General features: G+C 57.8%; 1 protein-coding gene across 1 annotated transcript; it reads left to right on the top strand.

The window, feature by feature from the left end:
- The first annotated feature begins 202 nt into the window (after nt 1–202).
- Nucleotides 203–6,779, top strand: KIF12 (kinesin family member 12). Its single transcript, XM_036262084.1, has 19 exons — nt 203–228; nt 301–366; nt 457–535; nt 684–811; nt 913–988; nt 1,307–1,441; nt 1,583–1,718; nt 2,499–2,596; nt 2,733–2,883; nt 3,397–3,515; nt 3,596–3,700; nt 4,293–4,395; nt 4,478–4,568; nt 4,754–4,840; nt 5,205–5,295; nt 5,366–5,470; nt 6,043–6,143; nt 6,233–6,351; nt 6,640–6,779. The coding sequence occupies exons 1-19, from the start codon at nt 203–205 to the stop codon at nt 6,777–6,779; spliced, it is 1,956 nt and encodes a 651-aa protein (XP_036117977.1).
- Nucleotides 6,780–19,074: the final 12,295 nt, after the last annotated feature.

The raw sequence follows: 19,074 nt of genomic DNA on the forward strand, positions 1-19,074 counted from the left end.
AGAGGTGGCTGGGTAAATCTTTAACTAGTGGGCCCGGCAAGCCGGAGCCGTTCCAGATGGATGACTGCCTGGGAAGGGGGATGGGGGTGGGGGTGGGAGTGTAAGGTGTGTACAGCCGTCCCAGTGTGGTGGAGACGGGAGGGTAGTGGGGAGGGAAAGGAATGAGACCCAAGCAGAGCTAACTCCGTGAGCAAAGCAGGACATGGAGGAACGCGGATCCCCTGATGGGTAAGCAGAGCTTCTGGGAGCTTCGAGGAGCCGCCGGGCACAGGGATAGTTGAACTCGCCTTTCTGCCATAGGGACCCCGCGCGGAACCTGGAGCAGGGGCCAGAGGGGCGGGAAACGCCCATCCAGGTGGTGCTCAGGTGGGTATAGGTTGGCTAGGATGTGCTCCAGAGAGGAAGGGACCGATGGAGACATCGGGATGGACCAACCACCCTCCCGTCGGACCCCAGGGTTCGCCCCATGAGCGCTGTCGAGCTACGTCGAGGGGAACAGAGCGTGCTGCGCTGCTCGGGGGCCAGGACTCTGCAGGTGAAGAGCCCCTCCCACCCCCCCCCCACCTAAAAAACCTACTGGAGACCCCTCATCCCTTCCCCCAAGCAACTTTGCCCAGGCCCCGCCCTCCACAGGCCCCGCCCTCCACAGGCCCCGCCCCCTTCTCCACCGCCCCCTCCCTCAGGTGAGCCCCCCGGGCGGGGGCCCGGACCTGGCGTTCCGCTTCGGCGCCGTGCTGGACGGGGCGCGCACCCAGGAGGACGTGTTCCGGGCGAGCGGCGTGCGGCAACTCGGGGAGCTGGCGCTGCGCGGGTGAGAGGCCCTGGGGATGCTCCGCACCCCGCCCCGCCCTGACCTGCCTCCCACCTCCGGCCCGCGGCCCAAATCCAGCCACACACCCCTGCCGCCCACAGCTTGTCCTGCACCGTCTTCACGTTCGGCCAGACCGGCTCCGGGAAGACCTACACCCTGACTGGGCCTCCTCCCCAGGTGAGCTGAGCGCATCCCTCCAGCGTCAGGGTCGGTGAGGAGCCACCCACAGCGCAGACTCCCAGGGGGAAGGGCCTTGACAGTGCAATGCAGCCCCGTGTATTTGCAGGCAAGGAAACTGACGCCCAGAGAGGTTGCCCAGCACCGAGTTCCAATATGTCCCTTTGACCAGCTCTCGGTGTCGTCTGTCAAATGGAAGTGATAGTACCGAACTTGGAAGTAGATGAGATGTTCTATTGGAACTGGGCATAGTTCCTAGGACAGTCACCAAGGGCGCTAGGAAGGTCGTTATTACCGTGGTAGTGCTTCTGCCCCCAGGGAGAGGGGGTGCCGGTACCCCCCAGCCTGGCTGGCATCATGCAGAGGACCTTCACCTGGCTGGTGGACCGTGTGCAGCACCTGGGTGTCCCTGTCACCCTTCAGGCCTCCTACCTGGAGATCTACAACGAGCAGGTGCGACCAAGATGAACAGAAAGCCTTGCTTCCCAAGGGGCTTGGATCAAGGGGCAGAATAGGTGGGGGGACTATTACCGGTAAGGTCTGGGAGCGGGTGTACGCGGGCCCCTTTCCTCACTCTCCACCCTCATCTCTCAGGTTCTAGACTTGCTGAGCCTGGGGTCTCCCCGGCCCCTCCCTGTTCGTTGGAACAAGACTCGGGGCTTCTATGTGGAGCAGCTGCGGGTGGTGGAGTTTGGGAGTCTGGAGGCCCTGATGGAACTTCTGCAAATAGGTGCGTGCTACCTCAGGGGAGCTTTGGGGTACAGGGGAAGCCCGTCCCTCTGCTGTTCACTGAATGCACTCAGGGCCCCTGGCTGGAGCTGTGTATGATCAGAGATGACCCTTGTGGCAGCTAAAGGCCAGCAAAAGAGCAATTCAGGCACAGCCCAAGGATGCTCCCCCATCCCACCCGCAAACTTGCTGACTCTGCCTTCCCAACTCTTTCTGGGCCACCGCTCTGTCCAGGACCTCTGCCTCAGTCAGGCTTCTTGTTTTGCTCCCTAGAGAGGCCTTCCCACCTCCAGGCTGTCCCCTTCCAAGCAACAAACCACATCCCTCTTCCCCTCCTGACGCCCCCAGATCCTTCTAGTGTCCTCAGAGCAAAGGTCACACCTCATAGCCTAGCCTACAGGGTCCCTCTGTTCCAGTCTCATTCATTCATCCGGTGTTTACTGAGTACCCATCCTGTGACAGGCGCTGGGGATACTGAAACTGTGGGGTTCAGCCCAGCACTGTGCCAGCTGATCTCTCTGCTCCCTCTTCCTCCCTTCACACAGCACTGAGGGATGTTTATCAAATGTGAATCTGACTGACATTCTTCCACTCAGTTCTCGCGATCCCCCTCTCACCTGTTTGTGCTAGAGCCAGACCCCACATCCCATCGTTCCCCTTTCCTGCCACTGTGCCTTTGCACAGGCTGGCCCCTCCCTCACCAGGATGCCTTTGCTCCTTTCCCGGCATTGGTGACCTGCTCTTCCTGTCAGGTCCAGCTCCTGCTGCTTTTCCCTTGCAGGTCTTAGCCGTCGAAGGAGCTCAGCTCACACCCTCAACCAGGCCTCCAGCCGAAGCCACGCCCTGCTCACACTCTATATCAGCCGCCAAACTGTGAGTGCCCCAGTTTGGGGAAAGAGCTGGCCCAGGGCCACTCAGCAAGTGTCCACCTCTGGGTACATAAACCAGCCTGGGTATGCACAGGAGGTCATAGTAGAAACCACGGCCCCATCAAGCCCGGAACCCCCAATCCCAGCAGATGCCTCCTGTGGATCCCGGGGAACACCCTGTTGGTGGGAAGCTGTGCTTTGTAGACCTCGCTGGCAGCGAGAAGGTGGCGGCCACAGGATCCCGTGGGGAGCTGATGCTTGAGGCCAACAGCATCAACCGCAGCCTGCTGGCCCTGGGTGAGACCTGGGGGCCAGGTCGCCCTCCTGAGTCCCTCCTCTTACCTGACCTGTCGCTGTCCATGAAGTGCGGAGGAGGTAGCACCAGAAGAGTTTCAGGGCATAAAGGGCCTCCGCTTGCTGTTGATTCGTGCATCCCTCTTAGAAACTTGTTGATGAATCTAGAAACCCATATATTTTATTCTATTAGAATAAAGCTACATTCTGACTTGGGAGGTAGACACACTCAGGTGCAGAGTAGGCGGCCTGACATTCAACCTGCCGCTCGCGCCGTTGGGAAGGCTGAGGCCTGGCGAGGGGAAGGGACTCCCCTGTCTTCCCACCTCCACCCCAGAGGGCCTTCCTCTGCCGCATGCTGGGGAGCCGCTCAGGGAGCCCCTCTCCATTGAGTCCACCTGTCAGACACTTCCTGAGCCCCTGCTGAGTGCCCCTGGGGGTGAGGGTGGAGAGTCCTGCTCTGCACAGACCAGCTGCTGGCCTTGGCACGGGGTGTAACCTCGCTCTCCCACCCAGGCCACTGCATCTCCCTGCTGCTGGACCCACGGCGGAAACAAAGCCACATCCCCTTTCGAGACAGCAAGCTCACCAAGCTGCTGGCGGACTCACTGGGGGGACGCGGGGTCACCCTCATGGTACCTGAGGGGGCTGGCAGGGAAGACGGGGCCTGAGGGTGGGACTCCCAGAGAGGAACGCTCAGGGGCATCCTCCCCAGGTGGCCTGCGTGTCCCCCTCAGCCCAGTGCCTTCCTGAGACTCTCAGCACCCTGCGATATGCCAGCCGAGCTCAGCGGGTCACCACTCGGCCCCAGGCCCCCAAGGTGAGTGGAGGCAGACAGAGGCAGAGGGAAGGCAGGGGTGATGGTGGGGGTCAGGCAGTGGTTGGAGCCTGAGTTGGTGTCATGGGTAAAATCTGGGATTGAGTCAGAGTTAGGTTTAGAGTTGAAATCCTGGTGTTGGGGTCACGACTGGGTAGGGTGGGGTCAGGGTCAGGGTCATGGTCAAAGTTATGGCAGGTTTAAGGTTGGAATCTGATTTGGAATATGATTCTGGATCTAGCCTGGATCCCAACTGGTACCATGATTAAGTCTAGTTGAGTTGGGGTGTGATGTGGAGTCTTGCTTGGGGTCAGAATCTGAACAGAGGTTTGAACAGAACTGAGTTTTGAGTGGGACTTGGAGCAGGGGCCAGCTTAGAGTGGCCCCCTAGGCATGCAGCGAAGGCCATACGCACTTGGATGCAGGTAGGACAAGGGGACCCCCCCCCCCAGGTGGATCTAGCCCTGGGCCAGGATGCAAGGCTGGTGAAGCGTGGCCGGTGTATAGGCTCCCCTCTCTCCCAACCCCGGAAGCCCGTGTGCAGCCCTCACCATGTGCAACCACAGACGGCAGCCCCGGGCCCCTCTCTCTGCAGTCCCCTGCGGCAGAACAGCCCCAGCGTTTGGAAACTGAGATTTTGCAGCTCCGGGCAGAGAACCGTCTCCTACGGTCTCAACTGGGCCAGATGGACCCCAAGGGTATGAGCTCCCTGGGGGTGCAGAGAGGATGTGGAGAGGGTCAGGGTTCCTCAGGCTCCAGCCATCTCCCCCTTCCCTGCAGTCTCTGGAGTCAGTGGGACCCGAGTGGCCTGGGCCCAGCGAAACCTCTATGGGATGCTCCAGGAGTTCATGCTGGAGAACGAGAGGCTGCGGTAGGGCCTGGCCAGGGACACGGTGCCCAAACCGCACTGCGGGGCTGCTTCTGCCACGCCGCCCCTCCCGGTCCCTGACTCCCTCCCATCTGCCTGCTGGGGCTCATGCGACACTGCAATGCAGGGCTGACTGATACCCCCACCAGCCCTGCTCCCGTCACCTTCCTGGCGCCTGCTCTTCCCAGGAAAGAAAAGAGCCAGCTGCAGAGCAGCAGGGACCTCGCCCGGGATGAGCAACGTGTCCTGGCCCAGCAGGTCCAGGAGCTGGAGCGGTGAGCACGGCCACCAGCCCAGACACAGGCCCTGGGGCAGAGGGCAGGTGGGGAAGTGGAATGATGAAGCCTGACCCCTGGATTCAGACCACCTGGGTTCAGATTCCACCTCTGTCACCCACTAGCCCTGTGACCTTGGATGAGTCTTGTCACCTCTCACTGCCTCATCTGTAAAATGGGGATGATACAGTCCCACCTTGTGGGGTCATTTTACAGATCGGATTGAATTAGTTCAGATGTAAAGCGTTGTGAACGGTGCCTGGCACGTTCTCAGAGCCCTAGAAGTGCTTGTTAAAGAGGGGGGTGGGGGCAGCCTGGTGGTAGCGTTGAGGGCTACAGGCACAGACCCCACTGTTTCTTCCAGGCGCCTCCTCTCTGCCTGCTCCCTGCACCAGCCCCGCCTTGGCCCCGTCCCACCATGTCCCTGTGTGATGGTGCCGGCTCCCTCCTGCCATGTGAGTCTCTACCCGGCCTGAAGCGAGAGGAGGAGGGACGACAGGGAGCCTCTGACGTGCTCTCTTGCAGGCCCTGCCACCCCTCTGCTCCTGCCCCAGCTGCCGCCTCTGCCCCCTGTGTCGAGCACCGCTGGCCCACTGGGCCTGCCCGTGGAGGGAGCTCCACCTGCCCCGGGTAGGAGAGGCCAGGGAAGGGATGAGGGGAGTCTAGGGGCTGCAGATCCTGCCCTAGGGGTCAGTCCAGGAGGCTCCAGAGCTCCAGGTCCCCGGCTGGGCGGTGGGGAAAGTGGGTGGCTTGGGCTCCTGCGCAGGGTTCAGAATTGCTATTGACCTCGTCTCCCTCTTCTCCCCACCCCGCCTCCTTCTAGAAACTCACTCTGCCATTTGTTTATTCTTTCATTGACTTACTTATTACTCACTTGTGCATTTGCTTATTCATGTGTTCGCTCCCTCGCTCCCTGACTCTCCCCTAAGCCCTTTGCTCTGTGCCAGACCCTGTTCTGGGCACTGGGGTTTCAGACATGGTTCCTGCCCTCGGAGCTTCTAGTCTCCAGAGGGTACATGACAAGGGCCACCCGCTGCCCACACAAGAAGTGACCAAGACCCTGCCCCTTCATGCCTATCTGACATTTTTGTGCCCCCCGGGGCAGTGTGGCAGGGATGGCGGTGTCATGGTCAGCACCAGGGAGCGGGGCACAGAGAGGCAGGACTGAGGTCACCCGGTCTCGGCTCTGGTCTTTCCTGCAGGTGTTTGGCCCTAAGGCCCCAGATGGCATGCCCCTGTCTGCCCGGCCCCCACCCTGCGCACCCCCATGCAGCCCTGGCTCTGCCAAGTGCCCAAGAGAGAGGTGGGCCTGGCCCGGGGCACTGGGGTGGGGGAGGAGGAGGCCTGGGGAATGGAGGCTCACCCCCCACCACCCAACTCACCGCGACCCAGGAGTCACAGCGGCTGGACTGAGACCCGAGTCCTGGCGGAGATCCTGACTGAGGAGGAGGTGGTGCCTTCTGCACCTCCCCTGCCCCTCGGGCCCCCGAACACGTCGCCAGTGCTGAGAGGTAAAGAAGGGAAAGGAGGAGCCCCTCGTATTTCCTGTGATCTTAGGCCAGAGCCCACCCTCTCCGGACCCTAGTCTTCCCATTTCTGAAATAAGATACATGCTGAGAGGTAATTTCTGGGAGCTTTTTAGTTTCCAAACTTGGATTGTCTCCCCAGGGCCACCTTCCTGCCCAGATGTAGACCAGAGCCCATGGGGGCGGGGGCGAGTAAGTGCCAGAGGCCCCCCAGGATGTCGGGACCTGATGAGCCCAGGGTAGGACAGGCCTCGGGTCTCACCTCACCCTCAGGTGGGGCCGCGGTTCCGAAGCTGGCCCGGAGACTGGAGGCCCTCAGAGACCAGATCGGCAGCTCCCTGCGCCGCGGCCGGAGCCAGCCTCCCTCCAGTGGGAGCAAAGCGAGTCCTGGCCGAGGCCTTCCTCCCTGCTGAGGGCTACGCGGAGGCAGGAGACCTGTGGCCTCGGGGTGGCTCTTTGCTCTGGGGCTCCCGTCTCCCCACCCACTGGGGCCAGCAGGCGCTGGTCCGTTCTGCAGCCTGGCTGGGCGAGGACAGTTCCTGAGGGCTAGGGGTGAAGGCTGGAGGGTGATTTGGGGGAGCAAAGGGAGGGTGCCACCCCAGGCTATTACAAATGAGACTGGATTCAGGAGAAACCAGGCAGCAGGTGATACCAATAAAGAGGCCTCAGCTCAAGTCTGCTCGGTCCTTTGGGTAGTCACTCACCATGGGGACACCCCAGACGGAGGGCTCCTCGGGGGAGCCTGAGGAAGACGGGGCAAGGACTCTTGGCAGAAGTGTGTGCTCCCTCCTGATCTGGAATATTCCAGCTTCTCATCTCCTGTCATGGAGTACATGCATTTTCACTGAGCGACTGCTGTGCGCCCCTGGGGAACCAAGTGACGAGCGCCTCCAGGGAGGAGGCCTGAAGGACACCGACTTGGCCTCGAGCTGGGCAGGCGGTGGGCTGAGCGGTTTGCCTCACGCGGCTGGTGCTGGAGGGAACACGGGCCCGGCGTTCCGACACTGCGGACCTGCCGCCAGCCCGGGCGAGGCCTGCAGCCGCCCTGGATCCCTTCCTGGCTCTCAGCCAATCAGGGGGCCTGGCTGCCTGCTGAGCTCTCGAGAGGGGCAGGGGGACGAGGAGCCTCGTGACTTCCACTGCAGTGCCCAGGAGGGTGCGATGGGTCTACGCTTGGGGGTAGCCCAGACGTGACGTGAGACATTGGCGGTGCTGTGGAGGATCTCCCATTTTACAGTTAGGGAAACTGAGACCCAGATGGCTGATCTTTGTTGGCGCACCCTTCACTCCTGCGGAAACACCACTGGCATCAACTACAGGTCAAGTGGTGGAAAGACTGACAAGGAACAGGCTGGCTTTGCCCAGGGAGCTCACGGTCTGGCGGGGGACAGACAGACAGACATTTACATGTGCTTTGAAGGGGGAGCTCCGGGTCCTGGAGGTACAGAGGAGGGTCCCCCAATCAGACACTGCTGAGGGGGTCAAGGAAGGTTCAGCAAAGAGCTATCAAGGGTCAGAGGGGAGCAGGGGCCCAGGGCAGGAGGAAGGGCTGTGAGGCAAAGGCCCCGAGCCCTCGAGCTAGCAGAGCTGGTCAGCCCCGAAGCGCGTGGCCTGTGGGCCCGGCCGGAGCTGCGGCTCGGCTCCGGCAGGACAGTCTCGGAGGGGTCTTGAGGAGTTGCCAGCTTAGATCTGCACGTAGGCCACACTTGCCACTGTGGCAGGGGACTGGCTGGTGAGGTGAGCTGCAGGCGGGAGGAACAGTCAGAGAGGCGATGAAACTCCCTCACCAGCAGTATCCAGCCAGGTCTCGGGCTAGAACCCCTGATATCGGAACCCTGGGCTCTGGTGAGGCCCCAAGCAGGCCAGCCTCAGTCACCAGCTTGGGGAGCACTGGGGAGGATCGGGGAGCCTGGGATGCCCCTGGGGAGGGGGTCGCAGTCATCACTGGAACGTGCTCAGACTTGTGCACAGGCCTGGCCTGAGGAAGCCAGATTCTGTTGCTCACACCACTGCCCAGTGCTCTCCTACCCACCACGCTGGAAATAACTCAGGGGATGTTCCCAATGGCGCCCTCCTCTCCCCAGAGAAAGGACCCACGGAGAAAAGCAAGCTGTCTCACGGCTACACTTGAGCATGCTGTGTGACTTCGAGCAGGCTGCTTGGCCTCTCTGAGCCTTCTCCACTGGAGGGCCTCTGCCTGAGTCTCTGCAAGGCTGAGACTGGGCCAGCAGGGTTAGCCCAGGTTGGAGCTCCCAGTGGCCAGACATTGAAAGGCAAAACTTGTGACTGAGCATTTGGGATGTTCATTAGTGGTGACTGTGGACGGACAGTGGCCACGCAGGCAGAGCCCAGGGACATGGGGAGACGGCAGACACCACAGGCAGCTGGGCCAGGTAGAGGTAGCTGTAGTTTCACCCACACACTGAGCCACACAAGTTCAAATCCCAGCATCATCACTTATCCATGAGTGATCCTGGGCAGGTGACTTAACTGCGCTGGGCCTGAGTGGCCCCATCTGCAGAATGGACACAAGAATAATAGCCCCTCACAGGACGGCCATGGGGATTAAACCCACTGATACATGGAGAGAGGACAACATGAGGCTTTGCCAGACACGTTAGGCAAAAGCAACTTGAGGTCAACAAGACAATTCGATGGACTTGACAGTCTGGGTTTAAAAAATAATAATTCAGCAAATATTTACTGAGAACCTGCTTTGGGCCAGCATTGAACGAAGCATAAGAATCCTTACCCTCATAGACAAAAGCAAGAAAATAGGCAAAATACGTGGGAAGTCATGAAATGCTATAGACCAAAACAGAGTGGCGAGGTCCCTCTGCCAGGGCAGGTGTAGTTCCAAACTGGGGACAGGTAGGTATCATGCAGGTGACATTTGTGCAGAGACCTGAAGGAGGGTGAACCTGATTCATGCTGTAGAGTCTACGCTAGGTAATGTGGATGCCACATCATCTTGGGTGGCCCAGTACGTTTGAGCCTGGCTCCTCCCCTGCCCAGAGCCCTTATCTTGCTCACTGCATCCGTGACCCTGCTTGCTGGGAGGTCTCCAGCCTCAGGCAGGGAAGCCCCTGGCACCGAGCGTGAGACTTTCCTTAGCTGCCTCGGGAGGGTGGACAGGGACCACCCAGGGGGACCCTGGCTGTTGCTGCCTCATTCGAGTTTGGATGATTCCTTCCCACGCTGGAGCCAGCCAGGGTTTTGCAGCACAGCTCCCGCTTACTCTCCCAGAAATAGACACCAGACTCAAGGGGCTAAGTCTCCACCACCCCCACCTCCCACGCTACGTGCCCATCTCCCAGTCCGCACCCTCACTCTAGAACTGCCGCTGTCCGGATCCCTGTCCGGAGGAGTTCCATTGCGCCCAGTGACACATCCACGCTTCAAACCCAGTGGTCCACACCGAGAACTTGCGAACTGCAGAGGACGCGTCTGGAACCCTGAAAGCCATAGGCCTTCCCCAGAATGCTGGGATTTGGGGTAGTTCTTTGGCCCCGTGAAATAAGGTGGTAGTTCTCCAGAACAGTCAGACTCACAAGATGGTCCCTGGCCAGAACGTGAGAATTGGGGGCAGCTCTCGGAAATCCTGCAACACTGTAGGGATTTCCCAGAATTCCAAACCCCAAAAACATCTCTCTGAAATGGTAAAACTTTGTGTAAAAGTTAGGAGGGCTTCTCTGGAATCTGGCTGGGGGTGGGGATGTTCTCCAGAGCTCGGAGGGTCATCCAAAAGTTTCTAGAATGCTGGTCAATCTAGAGAGCAGCCTAGATGTCTGGACCCTGTATGGCTTCAGAGCCTGGGGACCCGACTCCCGGCCAGCGCAGGGTGGACGAGGGGCACGAGCTCCGAGAAGAACGCTCCTGTGGATGCTTGTGTTTCAAAGGCTCTGTGGCCTCTTCTGGGCAACCAGCCCCAGACGGACTCCCAGGAGGTGAAGTCAGTGTGCGAGTTGTGAAGACCACACCGTGAGGAACATCCTGCCTCCGGCTCTGTCTGCTTTGGCCGCACCCTCCTCTCTCACAGCCCAGAGGTGCCCAGCTCTGTCACTCAGGGTCTCTCTTCCCTTTATCTAACGACACACTTGCCTCAAATTCATATTTATTTAGTTATACACAACAGGTTCATTTCAGCCACTTTGAAGGACATTTTGTGTCTTCTTAGATGACTTTTTCCATTTCTAGAGACTTGTCTTCCTTAATTTTGAGCAAACAAACAGGTGGGGCCAGGTGGGGCAGGTAGGGGTGATCTTGTTATGAAATCAAGAGCAGCAGCTGCTGGAACTTGGTGCTGTGGTTGGAGACCAGGACTGGAGTCAGGAGACCCAGGTTCTAAGCATGATGCAATAGGCCTACTGTGTGAGCCAGACAAGGCCCCTGGCCATCACCGACATCCACATCAGCTGGCCATCACTGACATCCACATCAGCTGGCCATCAAGGAGGACATCCACATCAGCTGGCCATCACCGACATCCACATCAGCTGGCCATCACCGACATCCACATCAGCTGGCCATCACCGACATCCACATCAGCTGGCCATCACGGACATCCACATCAGCTGGCCATCAAGGAGGACATCCACATCAGCTGGCCATCACCGACATCCACATCAGCTGGCCATCACTGACATCCACATCAGCTGGCCATCACTGACATCCACATCAGCTGGCCATCACCGACATCCACATCAGCTGGCCATCAAGGACGACATCCACATCAGCTGGCCATCAAGGAGGACATCCACATCAGCTGGCCATCAAGGACCACATCCACATCAGCTGGCCATCAAGGAGGACATCCACATCAGCTGGCCATCAAGGAGGACATCCACATCAGCTGGCCATCACCGACATCCACATCAGCTGGCCATCACTGACATCCACATCAGCTGGCCATCACTGACATCCACATCAGCTGGCCATCAAGGACGACATCCACATCAGCTGGCCATCAAGGACCACATCCACATCAGCTGGCCATCAAGGAGGACATCCACATCAGCTGGCCATCAAGGAGGACATCCACATCAGCTGGCCATCACTGACATCCACATCAGCTGGCCAGAGGCATCTTCCTTAAGCACCTTCATTCAGCTCTTGGCTCTGATCACACTACAGCTCACCCATCACACGTTTACTAAGTCCTACTTGAAGGCCAGGCCTGCTCGACTGGGCATGGGAGACACTGGCCTGACCTGTTCCCAAGGAGCTTCCGGACAGTTGGGGGGAAAGGACAATAAAAGTGACGATTGGTAGCAATGGAATAAAAACAATTAGCAAATCGCTGTGGTGCCCAGCATTGTTCCCGGAACTTGCCATGTGTTAACTCACTGATTTCTCATAACTACTCTGTGAAGTAGGTACCGTTATTGTCCTCATGTCGCAGGTAGGAAACCAAGGCAAGAAGAGGTTTAGGAACTCTTCCAAGATCATGCAGCTCGTAGGTGGCAGAAGTGGGGTTTGTACCGGGGCGGTCTGGCTCCCGATTACGTGTTCTTAACCCCCATGCCAAGTGCCACCCAGTAGGACCCCGGAGGAAGGACAAATACAGGAGCAGTTTCTATTCAACTCGGGAAGCTCTGAGCACATGGGACAGCCTCCTGGAGAAGTTGGTCTCCATCAAAGCCCAGCACAACCCCGCGAGGCCAGACCATGCAGAGGTCTTTGATGAGACAGAGGAAGGGATTTCCCGAGGTCTTTTCCCTTCATGGAGGAACCTCACCAACCCAAGAGATAAAGGAATGCATCCCAAACCACCCAATGACGGGATCGTCCCAGGGATCTGGGAAATCAGAAATGAACCCCTAATGTCTAACCTTTGTGCGGCGGGCAGGGCCCTGGGTGGAGATCTGGGTGGTCTCCAGGCTTCCATCTGCCCAACATACAGCTGTGTGGGAGCCTGGCCAAGGTCTCCGAACCTCAGTCTCCTCCTCTGTAAGTGGGGCTAAGGTTGGTTTACCCTGTGAGCAGGTAATAAGCACTCAGGACACTGTGAGGATCGATAGAACGGGTGCAAATACACTGTTTAGGACAGAGCCTGGCATGCAGTCAGTGCTAAATAAGTGCTAGCTGCCATTACGATCTCTACTACTAATGGATGCTCTCAGCACAGACATTGTGCCATTGCTGTACTCGAAGAAACTGCATTCCTATCTGGACTCAGGCTATCGACTCATGAACTTCCTGCCGTCAGTTCCTTCCCGCCAGGATTCTTCCAGGCAGTGTCCATTCGGGACCTTGCCCAGGGAAGAGTCCCTGCTGTCCTTCCAGGGGCGTTGACTGGGAGACTTTCATTTGTCTCCACTGAAGAAAGGCCAGTGGGACCTTCCGAAAGTCGAACTCGCCCCGTGATTTCAGAAAAGAGCTGTCTTGGCTCTTTCGAGGACACTGGGTGACGTCATCTCAGTCAGCAAGGAGTCAGGCCGGCCCCGGAGGGCCTGCTTTAATGGACAGTTAAGACCAGGCCATGCCCTGGCCGGTTTGGCTCAGCGGTTAGAGCGTCGGCCTGCGGTCCAGAGAGACCTGGGTTCGGTTCCCGCTAAGGGCACGTACCTCGGTTGCAGTTTGTCCCCGGCCCTGGTTGGGTGGTGCGGGTGACAGCCACTCGATGTGTCCCTTTCACATGGATGTCTCTCTCTCTCTCCCTCCCTCTCTCTCTCCCTCCCACTCTATCTGAACAAAAAATGGAAAAATGTCCTCGGGTGAGGATAAAACAAAACAAAACAAAACCAGCCCGAGAAGAGCAGGAACTGTGTATGTCCTCTTCCTGGGTGCAGACCGGCCTCTGGAAGTTTATTCCTTTGGAAGCCCTTCTTTCGGGGGCACCAAGGGAGCCAGAACCTGGGCCACAAGCTCTGTCCTTGGGGCAGCCAGGTCTCAAGGACACTCAGGTCCAAAGAATCTCACCTTTTGCTTCTCCACCTGCTCACAGTCAGGAAGCAAAACCGACAACACCTAAGGGCACCTTCCACCAGGGCACCCCCACCCGGGGCACCTCCCACCCAGGGCACCCCCACCCGGGGCACCCCCACCCGGGGCACCTCCACCCGGGGCACCTCCACCCAGGGCACCTTCCACCAGGGCACCCCCACCCAGGGCACCCCCACCCAGGGCACCTTCCACCGGGGCACCTCCACCCGGGGCACCCCCACCCAGGGCACCTCCACCAGGGCACCCCCACCCAGGGCACCTCCACCCAGGGCACCTCCACCCAGGGCACCCCCACCCAGGGCACCCCCACCCAGGGCTAGCTATTCGCCAGGCTGTCCAGAGAGCAGGAGCATGGAGCGTTTCTCATCATTCAACTCTTCAGCTCCTATGAGCTCCTTTTAACCCTGTTTCACCGAGGAAAAGACCCAGATTCAGAAAGGTGGGGGAACTTGGTAGGATCCAACAGGCAGGAAGGGGTCAGGGCCTGACTGGAAACCAGGTCTGTCTGGGTGCAAAGTTCAGCTGTTTAACCATCACCCTGCCGGACAAAGCCCTGGGAATCCTCCCAGATGCACAGACGAATTCAAAATCCGTGACACAAGGCAAAGCCACCACAGAGCAAGGGCTCTTTACTTTTTACATTGTGTCGTTCATTGTATCAATCGCTCACTCTCTGATCATTATGCAGGAGCTCAGGGAGAATTTCAGCTCCCAGTCTCTCTCAGCTGTCTTCTATTTGGGTGGTCCTTATTGGTGTCTGACCTCACTGTTCTAAGTCAGTCAATTAGCACGTGTTCACTGAGCACCTACTAAGTGCCCAGCACGGGGCTAGGCCCTGAAGAGGAAGCGAAGGGTCAGGTCTCAGTGTGGCAGGCACTGAGCATGCTCGTGGCTGGGGAAGGGAGAGCCAGACTCATGTAAGCCTAACTCCAGCTGGGAAGAGTCCAGAGGATTGAAAGGAAACGGCCCCCACCTCACCCCCGTAGCTCCAGGTCTCTGAAAGAACATGGCCCAAGGTCCTGCTGTTTATCAGGGACAGGGCCTGGGTGGTCAGCAGAGTGATTCAGGTGTCAGGGAGACAGATCTGGGGCTGAACTGCTACTCACTGGCTGGGTGCCCTTTGACATTGGATCACCTGATCTCTTGGTCTCAGTTTCCCCATCTGTGAAATATGACTACTGTTGTAGTAAAATGATAGAACCTTAATGGGAGGACTCAGTAAGAGGGCTGGGAGGGCTCAGCATGGAGTTTGGCACATGGCACATTATAAGACCTTAATCAAGTGATTATTCAGGTTAGGAGCACTCTGTGGTCTATAGAGGGCCGGACACAATTCTGGCTCACCAGGAGGATCTCCCAGGGATCTCTTTATAAAGGGGCCCCACCTAAGCATCCACCTCTGTAGACAGGGTGGGGATAGGCAAGGTAGCAGCTGACTGTTTTACACTCACCATTTCAAGCAGGCTCTGGTTAGGACTTCTCTGGTCAGAAAAGTTCTAGGGGCCTTTGCCTTAATCTCGGTCTCCCTGTCTACTAGGTGATCTGTGAGCAAACCCTCCGTCTTTCTAGAAGTCCTCTGCTGCCCTCTAGTGGACATAGGATGCTCATGCCATCCTGCAGCCCGGATGGAGTGTGCCTGGTACAAGCTGTGCTAATTGCCTGTGATGACGTGGATCCCTCCAGTGTGTACACTGGGGAGCACTTTCCCAAATGCCCCTCATTGGTTCTTACTTAAGCCCGGTCAAGTGAGTTATTATTACCCGCACCTGGAGGTCTAGACGAGGAAAGCGAGGTCTGGGAGGGAAGGACTGCCACATGGTCACCCAGCAAGGGACAAGAAAGGGGACCCAGATCTCTGAGTGGCCTAGCTCTTTGGGACAAGGGTGGGGAAGGAGGAACAAAGCCTAGAGGTCACAGGGCAGTGAGGACCTCGCTCCTGTCGCCGCTCATGACGTCCTGGGTGCTGCTCACCTCCAGCTTTGCCATGACTGACCAGGCTTTGGCTCCAAGTCCAAGGGAGCTGGAAGGGGGCAGGCCTTGGGGCAAGGCCCACAGCTGGACCTCCTCCTTCGGAAAGACGGCCACCCTGCCACCCCCTTCCACCATTAACAGGAAAGCCGGAACCTCGACCACGCCCTTTGGTCTTAGTGTCCTTGATGTCCCTGCTGGTCCAAACAACAGGTGCCAGTGCCCCAGCTCCTCCCTTCTTTCTGGAAAGCCTTAGGGAGTGGCTTCCTTGGGCCTTCCACTCCTACTGCTTCCTCGCCGATTTCCTCTGCTTACCAATCTGAACGGCTGCTCACTTCTGAAAACCTGCCGGTGCTCCCGTACACTCGGATCAGGAGAAAGTCCCCTGGCTGCATCTCAGTCCCAGCTGCCCGGCCTTGACCACACCCACAGCCTCATCTTGCCCCTCCCCCCTGCCCTCAAGCTCCAGACCGATGGTTTTTTGGTTTGCTTGTGTTTTGTATTCCAAATGCATTTCTCTCTCCATCTTCCTCCTCTAAGCCTTTGCAGTCGCTGCTCCTTCTGTCTGGAATACCCTCTCCCAACACACCCCACGCACTTCTGTCTGGCTAGCTCCCACTCCTCGCGTTGTGGACTCCTCTCCCCTGGCCTCGGCTTCCCGTCAGTGCAGTGACCACCCTGCCTTATCATCTTCTCTGAGAGCCCCGTCAGGACTCCATCCTACCTGCACCACCACGCACCAGTGTGCATTTAGTGGATGAATGAGTGGACGAACGAATAAGTGATGGGGGAAGCCAGGGTGTTGAAAGTCAGGCTGGCCTGGACCCCCGCTGGGCCACAAGCAGGATGACCTTGAACAAGTCCCATTCCCTCCCAGAACCCTGTGTGTTTTTTTTGTTTTTTTTTTCCTCACCTGAGGACATTTTTCCATTTTGTTGTTCAGGTAGAGCGGGAGGGAGAGAGAGGAATAGAGAGAGAGAGAGAGAAACATCGATGTGAAGGGACACATCGAGTGGCTGCCACCCACACAACCGACCAGGGCCGGGGACAAACTGCAACCGAGGTACGTGCCCTTAGCGGGAACCAAACCCGGGTCTCTCCAGACCGCAGGGCGACGCTCTAACCGCTGAGCCAAACCGGCCAGGGCCAGAACCCTGTTTTTATCTGAAAATGAGGCTTCTCTTCCCCACTGCTCAGGACACCTCTGAGGCCCTGAGGCCTCCTACTTGGGGGGCAGGCTTTTCCCCTCCCCCTGACATGGCTCCAGAACCTGGCCAGTTCCTGTGGAATCTCGAACCTCTGGGTCCCCTAGAAGGGCAGGGGCGCCAGAGCCTCCACCCCCCACTCCAGTGGCCAGAGCGGGAAGAGGGGTCAGCGCCTCCTGACCACTCACTGCCAGCCGTGCATCTTTGTGTCCCGGGTTAATTTTTTAAAAGCAGTTCAAAGTCCAGTGGGCCTTGGCAGAGATTGCTGCCTCTGTTTGTGCTGGTTAATAATCTCGAGAAAGCAAACATCCCTGGAGGCAGGAGAAACCAACATCCCGGCAGGGCCTCTGGCCCCCTCCCCCCGCCAGGAGAGGCTATGTGCCTGAATGCGCCGCCCTGTCCAAAGGGGCCCAGATTCTTTTTCACCGCATATGCCTCGGGCTTCCCATGAGCCAGTGGGGCTGACAATCTTAATAATACAGACCTGCTGTGAAGATCAGAGCAGCCCTGGTGGTACCCTGTAGGCAACCTTAATAGTGCACCTGATTCAATGATTAACGACTCATTGTTATTTTTTCACTCTTATACTAGGCCTGGTTTCTCCAGAGACAGGAACACCCTGAGTCTATCACACAGGTAAGACAGTGGGTTTGCATCACTTAGTCTCTTGGCAGAAAGAATGGGCACTGTTTTCTTCCAGATGAAAAAAGTGAGCTTCGGAGAGAGTCATCCCAAAGTCACAGAAGGCGGGCTCCGGCTCCCACTTCTCCGCATTCGTCTGAATTCAGACCGCCTCCTTACTATCACCATTAACCAGGCCACGGAAGACTTTGTGAACAGAGGGAAGATGACTGTCCCCAAAATAGAAGCCAATACGATTGCTGTGATTAAACATGGCTTTGAGCTTCCCGGCAGCCAAAGCAAAAAGGAGATGCCATCAGCCCTGGCCAGTTTGGCTCAGCGGTAGAACGTCGGCCCACGGACCAATGAGTTGTGGGTTCTATTCTGGTCAAGGGCATGTACCTTGGCTGCGGTTTGTCCCCGGCCCTGGTCTGGATCGTGCGGGAGGCAACCAGTTGATGTGTCCCTCTCACATCGAAGTTTCTCTGTCTCTCCCTTTCTCTCCTCCTCTCTCCCTCTCCCTCTATCTGAAGATAAATAGAAAAATACCCTCAGGTGAGGAATTTTTAAAACAGGAGATGCCATCGGCCCAGCTGGTGTGACTCAGTTGGCTGGGCGTCATCCCAAGCACTAAGATTGCCAGTTCGATTCCAGTCAGGACACATGCCTGGGGTTTGGGCTCAATCCCCAGTGAGGTGCATGCAGGAGGCAGCTCATCTCTCCACATAGATCTCTCTCTCTCTTTCTCTCTCTCTCTCCCTCTCTCTCCCCCCTCCCTTCCTCTCCCTTCCTCTCTAACAACAACAACAACAACAAAATCAATAAAAATACTTTTTTTAAAAAGTGGGGGATGCCATCAGTAGCCAAGCTGTCAGCATTGGAGCAAAGAAAATACTCACTTGAGACGAACAGACACACTCATTCCTGTCAGCGGTGGAAGCCACCTTTCGGTGGCTCTGACACACCGTCCGTTGGTGCCACTATGTGGGGGAGCCCCATTCTCACGTGGGCAGGGGTCTTGCGTCTGGACCACCTGTCTGAAGGGCTCATTCCCAGCTGCAGCGGGAGGCTGCTGTGTGTGGACGGCCCGTGGGGAGCACAGGAACATTCAGGACACAGCTCCGGCCCCCGGAGAAGAGGTCTTCAGAGAGAGGCCCTGCAGTGTCCCTGGCAAGAGTCACCGGAGACGAGCACACCTAGGTTTTAACATTATTTTCATTCAATTTCTTTAATTTAATGGATACCATATTGTGCCCTAAGGCCGCTGTTAACAAAGTGCCGCAAATTGGGTGACTTAAAGCGACAGAAATTCATTCTCTTACTGTCCTGGAGGTTAGAGGCCCGACTCCAAGTTGTCCGCAGGGCCACGTCTCTCCTGGGTCTAGGAAAGAACCTTCCTTGACTCTTCCCAGCTCTGGTGGCTGCCTGCCGTCCTCGGCCTTGACTTGTGGCTGCTCCCTCGGGTCTCGGCCCCGGGCTTCACCCGGCGCCTTCCCTGCGTGTCCGTGTCTCTGACTGAATCTCCCTCCCCTTTCTCTTAGAAAGACATCAGTCACTGGATTTAGGGCCCACCCTCACCTGGGATGACCTTCTCTTGACTAATTACATCTGAGGTTCCACGTGCACATGAATTCGGGGGACACTGTTTACCCTGCCACAAACATATTCAGCTCTTATGTGCCGGACACTGGTCTCGTGCTTTACAGGTATTGCCTCCTTCAGCCCGCACAGCAATGCTGTGACCCAGGCGCTGCGATCCCCGCTTACAGATGAGGAGACCGAGGCACAGAGAGGTAAAGTCACTCACCCGAGGCCACGCAGCCGGTGAGTAGGACAGAAGGCCATCTGGCTCCTGAGTCCATGCCCTCAACCACACCAGATGCTGCCTCCCCGGGCAATGCCACTCACCCGATGTGAGACCCCGGGCAGGTCATTTACCTCTGGGAGACTCTACTCCCCCGTCTCTAAG

The sequence above is a fragment of the Molossus molossus genome, unplaced genomic scaffold, assembly GCF_014108415.1.
Source record: "Molossus molossus isolate mMolMol1 unplaced genomic scaffold, mMolMol1.p scaffold_m16_p_14, whole genome shotgun sequence".
Classification (NCBI taxonomy): Eukaryota; Metazoa; Chordata; class Mammalia; order Chiroptera; family Molossidae; genus Molossus; species Molossus molossus.